This window comes from Hemiscyllium ocellatum, chromosome 48, assembly GCF_020745735.1.
Source record: "Hemiscyllium ocellatum isolate sHemOce1 chromosome 48, sHemOce1.pat.X.cur, whole genome shotgun sequence".
In the NCBI taxonomy this organism is placed as follows: Eukaryota; Metazoa; Chordata; class Chondrichthyes; order Orectolobiformes; family Hemiscylliidae; genus Hemiscyllium; species Hemiscyllium ocellatum.
The window spans coordinates 22,026,071-22,036,391 of NC_083448.1; the positions used below are offsets into that span (position 1 = coordinate 22,026,071).

General features: G+C 47.0%; 1 protein-coding gene across 1 annotated transcript in view; it reads left to right on the top strand.

Moving 5' to 3' along the window:
- The first annotated feature begins 10,007 nt into the window (after positions 1-10,007).
- LOC132837063 (ubiquitin-conjugating enzyme E2 D4-like) overlaps positions 10,008-10,321 on the top strand; it is a 38,288-nt gene continuing 37,974 nt past the window's right edge. The window contains exon 1 of the mRNA XM_060856746.1: positions 10,008-10,103. Coding sequence (XP_060712729.1) covers positions 10,080-10,103 — 24 coding nt within the window. The 5' untranslated portion in view covers positions 10,008-10,079. The remainder of the gene's footprint in view (positions 10,104-10,321) is intronic.

The following is a 10,321-nucleotide window of genomic DNA, read 5'->3' on the forward strand; positions in this document are numbered from 1 at the left end:
TCTTTTACTGCTGTTTGACCAATAAATGCTAACCTAGTGTTTTTGGGATCCATGAGGGGGAGGGGGAGTAACCCCAAGTCATGGTCCACATAGGTAGGAATAGGAATGGGAATTTAAGGCAGAAATTCAGGGAGCTACGGTGGAAGTTTAGTGCGAGAACAAAGAGTTGTTATCTCTGCTTTGTTGCCTGTGCTAGAGAGGCGAGGAATAGTGAGAGAGAGCAGTTGAACATGTGGCTACTGAGATGGTGCAGGAGGGAGGGTTTCAGATACCTGGCAGGTCCTCTACAAACAGGATGGTCTACGCCTGAACCAGAGGGGTACCAATATCCCGGGGAGGCAGGGGTGGTGAAATTTGCTAATGCTATTTGAGGTGGGGGGGGGTTAAACTAATTCAGGAGGGGGGGGTGGGAACCTAAATTGTAGTTCCATTGTCCAGGAGGTTGAGAGTGGTGAGGTCAGCAATGAGGTTTCAAGGTCTCAAGTTTTCATGGGCAAGTAGGAAGGTGGATTGAAGTGTGTCGACTTCAACATCAGGCGAATCCGGAATAAAGTGAGTGAACTTGTAGCATGGATTGCTACCTGGGACTTTGATTTTGTGGCTATTTCAGGTACATGGATAGAGCAGGGACAGGAGTGGTTGCTGCGGTTGTGAGATTTCAATTCTCAGTAAGAGCAGAGAAGATGGTAAAAGAGGGGGAAGTGCGGCATTGTTAGTCAAGGACAGTATTATGATGGCAGAAAGGATGTTTGAGGATTTGTCTACCAAGGTCATATGGGCTGAGGTTTGGAGGGTCACCCTGGAAAGGAGAGGTCACCCTGTTCGGGATTTGCATAGGCCTCCGAATAGTTCCAGAGATGTAAAGGACAGCAAAGATGACTCTGGACAGGAGCGAGAGTAACAGGGTAGTTGTTATGAGGGACTTCAACTTCCCCAATATTGACTGGAAATACTTTAGTTCGAGTACTTTAGATGGGTCAGTTTGTGGCCTATGCATGCAGGATGGCTTCCTGACACCGTATGTAGACAAGCCAACAAAGGGCAAGGCCACTCTGGATTTGTTACTGGGTAATGAACGCAGTCGGGTGTTACATTTGGAGGGAGGTGAACACTTTGACGAAAGTGAGCACAATTAGGTTATGTTTACTTTAGCCATGGAAAGGGATTGGTATATAATGCAGGGCAAGAGTTATTGCTGAGCAAAAGGTAATTATAATGTGATTAGGCAAGATTTAAAATGCACAGGATGGGGAAAAAACTGCAGGGATATGCATAATTGAAATGTGGAGCTTATTCAACAGCTACTGCGGGGCCCTTGATAAGTGTGTACCTGTCAGACAGGGAGGAAGTGGTTGAGCGAGGGAGACGTGGTTTACTGAAGAAGTTGAATCTCTAGTCAAGAGGAAGAAGGAGGTTTGTGTTAGGACGAGACATGAAGGCTCAGTTTGGACGCTTGACAGTTAGAAGTTATCTAGGAAAGATTTAAATAGAGCATGAAGAGGAGCCAGGAGGGGACAAGACAACTCATTGGCAGATAGGATCAAGGAAAACACTTAAAGTTTTCTGTAGGTAAATCAGGAATAAAAGAATCACTAGAGAAAGATTAGGGCCATTAAGGACAGTACTGGGAAGTTGTACATGAAGTCCGAGGAGATGGGGAAGCGCTAAATGAATATTTTTCGTCAGTATTCACATTGGAAAAAGACAATATTGTTGAGGAGAATACTGAAATACAGGCTACGAGACAAGACAGGCATGGTGGCACAGCGGCTAGCACTGCTGCCTCACTGTGCCAGGGACCCGGGTTCAATTCCTGACTCAGGCGACTGACTGTGTGGAGTTTGCACATTCTCCCTGTGTCTGCGTGGGTTTCCTCCGGGTGCTCCGGTTTCCTCCCACAGTCCAAAGATGTGCGGGTCAGGTGAATTGGCCATGCTAAATTGCCCATAGTGTTAGGTGAAGGAGTAAATAGGTCTGGGTGTGTTGCTTTTCAGAGGGTCAGTGTGGACTTGTTGGGCCAAAGGGCCTGTTTCCACACTGTAAGTAATCTAATCTAAACAGGATTGAGGTTCATAAAGAGGAAGTGTTAGCAATTCCGCTGACTGTGAAAAAAGATAAATCCCCTGGGCCAGATGGGATTTATCCTACGATTTTCTGGGAAGCCAGGGAGTAGATTGCAGAGCCTTTGGCTTTGATCTGTTCAGAAGGCATATGGTGCGTGAGCTTTTATTGGAAGAGGGATCAAGTTTCAGAGGCACGAAGTTGTGCTGCAGCTGCACAAACTCTTGTGCGGCCGCACTTGGGAGTATTGCGTATGTTTCTGGTCACTGCATTCTAGGAATGATGTGGAAGCTTTGGAGTGGGTTCAGAGGAGATTTACTGGATTGTTGCCTGTTATGGAGGGAAGGTCTTATGAGGAAAGCCTGAGGGACATGAGGCTGTTTTCATTAGAGAGAAGAAGGTTGAGAGGTGACTTAATAGAGACATACAAGATAATCAGAGGGTGAGTTAAGGTGAGAGCCTTTTTGCCAGATGGAGATGGCTAGCATGAAGGGACAGCTTTAAATTGAGGGGTGTTAGATATAAGACAGATGTCAGAGGTAGTCATAGAGATGTACAGCATGGAAACAGACCCTTCGGTCCAACCCATCCATGCCGACCAGATATCCCAACCCAATCTAGTCCCACCTGCCAGCACCCGGCCCATATCCCGCCAAACCCTTCCTATTCATATACCCATCCAAATGCCTCTTAAATGTTGCAATTGTACCAGCCTCCACCACTTCCTCTGGCAGCTCATTCCATACACGTACCACCATTGGGTGAAAAAGTTGCCCCTTAGGTCTCTTTTTATATCTTTACCCTCTCACCCTAAACCTATGCCCTCTAGTTCTGGACTCCCTGACCCCAGGGGAAAGACTTTGCCTATTTATCCTATCCATGCCCCTCATAATTTTGTAAACCTCTATCAGGTCACCCTTCAGCCTCCGACGCTTCAGGGAAAACAGCCCCAGCCAGTTCAGCCTCTCCCCGTAGCTCAGATCCTCCAACCCTGGCCATCATCCTAGTAAATATTTTCTGAATCCTTTCAAGTTTCACAACATCTTTCTGATAGGAAGGAGACCAGAATTGCACGTAATATTCTAAGTGGCCTAACCAATGTCCTGTACAATTGCAACATGACCTCCCAACTCCTGTACTCAATACTCTGACCGATAAAGGAAAGCATACCAAAAGCCTTCTTCACTATCCTATCTACCTGTGACTCCACTTTCAAGGAGCTATGAACCTGCACTCCAAGGTCTCTTTGTTCAGCAACACTCCTTAGGACCTTACCATTAAGTGTATAAGTCCTGCTAAGATTTACTTTCCCAAAATGCAGCACCTCGCATTTATCTGAATTAAACTCCATCTGCCACTTCTCAGCCCATTGGCCCATCTGATCAAGATCCTGTTGTAATCTGAGGTAACCTTCTTTGCTGTCCACTACACCTCCAATTCTGGTGTCATCTGCAAACTTCCTAACTGTACTCTTCTGCTCGCATCCAAATCATTTATGTAAATAACAAAATATAGTGGACCCATCACCGATCCTTGTGGCATTCACTGGTCACAGGTCTCCAGTTTGAAAAACAACCCTCCACCACGACCACCACCTTCTATCTTTGAGCCAGTTTTGTATCCAAATGGCTAGTTCTCCCTGAATTCCGTGAGATCTAACCTTGCTAATCAGTCTCCCATGGGGAACCTTGCAGGTAGTGTCTTTACTCAGAGTAGTAGAGGGTGTGAAATGTTCTGCCTGCAAACACAGCCGCTTTGCCAACTTTAAAGGCACGTAAATGGTCATTGGATAAACGTTTGGATGAAAATGGAATAGTGTGAGATAGATAGACTTCAGATTGGTTCCACAGGCCGGCACAACATTGAGACCCAAAGGGCCTGTACTGCGCTGTAATATTCAATGACTTATGTTCTCGACTGTGACATGTCGAGAACAAATTTGTGAAAGATCATTTAATTAGCTCTACGTAACCCCTCAAACTGCTTGATTGAAATGTTTCACATTTAGATTTTTACTAGTAGGTAAGACTGAAAGTGATTTTTGGATAGCACAGAGAGCTGGAATACTCAAGAAAGTGGTGCTCGAAACACTCTCTACATCCACTTTAGGATTAACACCACCCCAGATGAAAATTTTTGTTGAAATCAACTTCACTGATAACATGCTCATAGTACAATCAATTTGACTATGTTCAGGCACACATGGTGCCTTTTACTTGCAGACAACAGAGCATTTCAGAAAGTGCCTTCATCTTAAATGTGATAAGCTTTAACTCATAAACATTCCTAGGTTGAATCAAGGCAGTGTTCTTGATAGGACATTGGGATGTTCTGGTCAGGTTATCTATCCCCTGTTGTTTTTTCAATGATCATTTTGAAAAATGCAAACAGTTTGCACCCCATATTCCCCACAGTATGACAGCATAATCAAGATATTTTTCATGGAATCATCTGTTGTTAGCTGCTGGGTTTGTCACTGTTTGTTTGGAAACTGTTCATTGTCCTGTACTGTATTTTCTGTGTTAGATAAACTGAATATTGTTTGTAAACAGCTTCAAAAGGTGGCCAAATTTAATTTTGAAACTAAAATGAAACACCCAGGCCCGTATACGTTGATGTTGGAACCTAATTAAGCAAAGTCTTAGTTTTACAAATCAAATCCTTGCCTTGAAATCCCTCCCTCGATCTGGAATCTCCCATCAGGCCAATGACCTCCAAGATTTCTGTGTTGTGCTGGCTCTGTTGTGTGATGCACCCAGATTTGACAAGAACCACAACTGGGGATATAAGACCATAATACATAGGAGTGGAAGTAAGGCCATTCGGCCCATCGAGTCCACTCCGCCATTCAATCATGGCTGATGGGCATTTCAACTCCACTTACCCGCAATCTCCCTGTAGCCCTTAATTCCTTGTGACATCAAGAATTTATCAATCTCTGCCTTGAAGACATTTAGCGTCCCGGCCTCCACTGTACTCCACGGCAATGAATTCCACAGGCCCACCACTCTCTGGCTGAAGAAATGTCTCCACATTTCTGTTCTGAATTGACCCCCTCTAATTTTAAGGCTGTGTCCACGGGTCCTAGTCTCCTCGCCTGATGGAAACAATTTCCTAGCGTCCACCCTTTCCAAGCCATGTATTATCTTGTAAGTTGCTATTAGATCTCCCTTTAATCTTCTAAACTCCAATGAATACAACCCCAGGATCCTCAGCCTTTCCTCGTATGTTAGACCTACCATTCCAGGGATCATCCGTGTGAATCTCCGCTGGACACGCTCCAGTGCCAGTATGTCCTTCCTGAGGTGTGGGGACCAAAACTGGACACAGTACTCCAAATGGGGCCTAACCAGAGCTTTATAAAGTCTCAGTAGCACAACAGTGCTTTTATATTCCAACCCTCTTGAGATAAATGACAACATTGCATTCGCTTTCTTAATCACGGACTCAACCTGCATGTTTACCTTCAGAGAATCCTCGACTAGCACTCCCAGATCCCTTTGTACTTTGGTTTTATGAATTTTCTCACTGTTTAGAAAGTAGTCCATGCTTGTATTCTTTTTTCCAAAGTGCAAGACCTCGCATTTGCTCACATTGAATTCCTTCAGCCATTTCCTGGACCACTCTCCCAACCTGTCTAGATCCTTCTGCAGCCTCCCCACTTCCTCAGTACTACCTGCCTGTCCAACTAACTTCATATCATCTGCAAACTTTGCTAGAATGCCCCTAGTCCCTTCATCCAAATCATTAATATATAATGCGAATAGCTGTGGCCCCAACACTGAACCCTGCGGGACACCGCTCATCCCCGGCCATTCTGAAAAAGAACCTTTTATCCCAACTCTCTGCCTTCTGTCAGACAGCCAATCCTCAATCCATACCAGTAGCTCACCTTGAACACCATGGGCCCTCACCTTGCTCAGCAGCCTCCCGTGTGACACCTTATCAAAGGCCTTTTGGAAGTCTAGATAGACCACATCCACTGGGTTTCCCTGGTCTAACCTACTTGTCACCTCTTCAAAGAATTAATTATGCCTTTGGATATTTTGGTCCAAGGTCTGGAATTTGTTCTCCACTTTTCCATTATTGTATTTCTCCTTCCACTTAGGTCATGATTTTGCACATTTCCTTCTGTGTCTAGGTGTCTTAGTGAGAGTTTTATGGTCTCTCAAGTTTTGGATTCGGGAGGTTTCATCATGTTCAAGGCAGAACAGAGATGTTGTTCCCTTTTGTCTCTCAGCCACTTGGATATAAAGGCAAATATTGTAAAAGAGTTATGAGTTACTCTCTTGTGTCTGCTTTTAATGATTTTTCTGATTGAATCTCTGAATCTGTCCAAGGTTCCCAGTCACTCAACTCAGATAAGATTTTTTCTATTTTTCTTGAATCTCAAGCTCTTGGATCGTGGTTCATGTTTCCCATGTAAATTTCCACATGGCATAGCTTTGCTAACGTACAGCATGATAGTTCTCAAAAATCCTGGGCTTTTCTTTTTCATGGGCTTTGGGTATTGCAGGTAAGGCAAACATTTCTTGTTCATTCTCTAATTCACTTTAACTTGTAACTGCACTTTCAAATGCTCCAGCAGTTCACTCAATTCAATCAAACTACAGTCATTATTGGTTGTTTGGAGTCACATGTTACCTGGATCCGGCAAGAAGGGGAAACGTCCTTGCTGAAAGAGCTTGAGTTCACTAGATGCAGGTTTTACAACTAGGTAAAAACAATGACTGCAGATGCTGGAAACCAGATTCTGGATTAGTGGTGCTGGAAGAGCACAGCAGTTCAGGCAGCATCCGAGGTGCTGCTCCTTCAATGCTGCCTGAACTGCTGTGCTCTTTCTGCACCACTAATCCAGAAGCAGGTTTTACAACTGTCAATGATAGCAATTTTTGAGAAATTTATCGCTCAGGTGCATGATTTTTTTATTTCAAAATATACTTTATTTGTAAAATAATTTGATGGTCTGTACAGTTGGTCATGCCATACATATGTAAACATTTACATAGAGATCAGAATTTATCATTTTTATATACAGGTCTGTACATTTTTCAATCATATGCCCATATATTTAGCTGAGACGGCAGCAGAGCCCAAATGACTGCATGGACCCCTATTCTTCTTTAGGCAGGCAGACGTTACAAAGTGGTCTTCCCCACCGCGCCTTGGCGGCAGCTGCCCCAAGCTTCAGCGCATCCCTCAACACATAGTCCTGGGCTTTGGAATGTGCCAGTCTGCAACACTCAGTCGGGGTCAACTCCTTCAGCTGGAAGACCAACAGGTCTCGGACCGCCCAGAGAGCGTCCTTCACCAAGTTGATGTTTGTCTCGGTGTGTGTCCCGGGGAACAGGCTGCAGAGCACGGAGTCCTGCGTCACGGTGCTGCTCGGAATGAACCTCGACAAACACTACTGCATTCCTCTCCAGACTTCCTCTGCATAGGCACGTTCCAAAAGGAGGTGTGTGACAGTCTCGCTTCCCCCCTGCAGCCACTTCGAGGGCAGCGTGCGGTGCAGCTGAGAGTCCGGGCATGCATAAAGGATCTCACAGGCAGAGCCCCTCTCACCATCAGCCAAGCCATGTCTTGGTGCTTGTTGGAAAGTTCTGGCGATGAGGCATTCTGCCAAATGACTTTGACAGTCTGTTCAGGGAACCACTTAATAGGATCCGTCCTCTCCTTTTCCCAAAGGGTCTCAAGGACACTACGTGCTGACCACTTCCTGATGGACTTGTGGTCAAAGGTGTTTTTCTTCAGTAACTTCTCCACGAACGACAGGTGATATGGAACGGTCCAACTACTCGGAGCGTTCCGCGGCAGCGAGGCCAGGCCCATCCTTCACAACACCAGGGACAGAGAACCTCAGGACGTAGTGACATTTGGTGGTTGCGTACCGGGGATCCACGCACAGCCTGATGCAGCCACACACAAAGGTGGCCATCAGGGTGACAGTGGCATTGGGTGTATTTTTTCACCCGTTGACCAGATCTTTGTACAGTGAGTCCCTTCGGACCCGGTCCATCTTTGATCTCCATATAAACTAGAAGATGGCCTGAGTGACTGCAGCGGCACAGGTTCTGGGAATAGGCCAGACCTGTGCCATGTTTCATAGCAACGACAGTGTTTCACACTTGATGACCAGGTTTTTTCCTGCGATGGAGAGCGACCGTAGCTTCCATCTGCCCAGTTTCTGCCTCACTTTGCTGATACACTCCCCCCAAGACTTGGCGCACGCCCTAGCCCCCCTCCCCCACCCCGAACCAAATACCCAGCACCTTCAGGTGGGGGTCGGTCCGGATGGTGAAGGGGATCAAAGATTGGTTGGCCCAGTTCCCGAAGAGCATTGCCTCGCTCTTGCCTCGGTTTACCTTGACCCCCGAGGCCCGTTTGAACTGGTCACATATACACATGAGTCTGCGCATGGGCAGCGGATCCGAGCAGAAAACGGAGACGTCATCCATGTACAGGGAGGCCTTAACCTGCAGGCCCCCTCTCAGGCTCGCATCCTGCCCGATGGACTCGGCAAATGGCTCTATGCAGCACACAAACCAGGCAGGAAAGAGAGGGCAGCCCTGCCTGACTCCAGATCTGACTGGGAAGCTATCTGATTCCCACCCATTGATTGAGACTGCACTGACAATGTTGATGTGGAGCAGTCTGATCCAATTGCAGATTCCCTCCCCAAAGCCCATTTTGGAGAGAACATCTCTCATATACCTGTGTGATATCCTGTCAAAGGCTTTCTCCTGGTCCAGGCTGACCAGGCAGGTGTCCAACCCTCTGTCCTGCACGTAGGCGATCGTATCCCTGCGGAGTGCAAGACTCTCAGTAATCTTCCGGCCCAGTACAGCACAGGTTTGGTCAGGGTGGATCATCGACCCCAGAGCAGACCTAAACCGGTTGGCGATTAATTCTGACAGAACTTTGTAATCCGCATTCAAGAGTGAGATTGGTCTCCAATTTTTGAGTTCCACCCTCTTCCCCCTGCCGCGTGTAGATGAGGGTGATGATGCCTTTCCTCATGGATTCACTCATGGTACCTGCCCAAAGCATACTGATATACACCTCCTGCAGGTCCTGGCCAATCAAGTCCCACAGAGCAGAATAGAGCTCGACCGGTAAGACGTCGCTTCCGGGAAGTTTTCGAAGGACTCGAGGGCCTTGGTCAGTTGGTCCAGAGATAGGGGCTGGTCCAGCCTCTCGTGTGTATAAGACCTCCATGATAGAGGACAGGAACGACTGGAAGGCCGTGCTGTTGGTCGCCTTTGCGTCATACAGACTGGCATAGAAGGATGATAAGTAAATAAGTTAAAGGTTTGTTTTCAGATGTTCTTTTACCATACGAGGTAATATCATCAGTTAGATTCTCTGGTGGAACACTTTTACTTTGTTATAACTCAAATTTAATTCCAATGACTGCAATAGTGAGATTTGTGTTTTTTTGCAATTAAAAAAAACAGAGGTTTTTAATTACTAAGAGAATTGAGGATGAGTGGAGGAGAAGCAGGAAAGTGGAGGAGAAGCAGGAAAGTGGAGTTGAGGATTATGAGATAACTCTATAGAGGCCAATCTCCCATCATCAGGTCACGTGGAGCATCCTTGACACTGAGGGCTCCTCAAGGACGTTGATTGGTCGTCTGGATCATTACGTCACAACTCACCATAATGGATCAGACACGCCTCAAGTCCAGTATGTTATGGAGAAAGACGATATAAAGCACCTTATTCAAGATTCACTTCAACTGGGACACAACTAAGATTCAACAAAACCCGTTTTACTTTTGCTACACAATTAACATACAACAGAAAGAACAACTGGTGTCACCTCATTTAAATACTCACACGTCAGCGCGCCGTGCGACCGCCACGGAGTAACGTCATCACGCCTTGCGTGGCGCCTGCTTGTGACGTGAGCACGCCGTGCGACAGCCATGGAGCAACGTCATCACGCCTTGCGTGGCTCCTGCTTGTGACGTGAGCACGCCGTGCGGACCGGGCGGGCGGGTACTCGCCGGGCGGGGATGGCGAAGAGGCGGATCCTGAAGGTAAGCGGCACCGGGGCCCGTCCCAAACACAAAGCCCGCGAACGGCAACTTCCTCCGGCCCTCGGGCAGGAAGGAAGGCGCGATCAGGAGCATGTTTATAGATGGGCGCTTCCACAGCGCGGGCCGCTTTCCGGTTACGTTCAGTGTCAGCCCAGAGGAGACGGCGCAGGCCGCACCACCACCCCCCCATCCCCCCCCCCGCCCAATCCCCCCCCCCC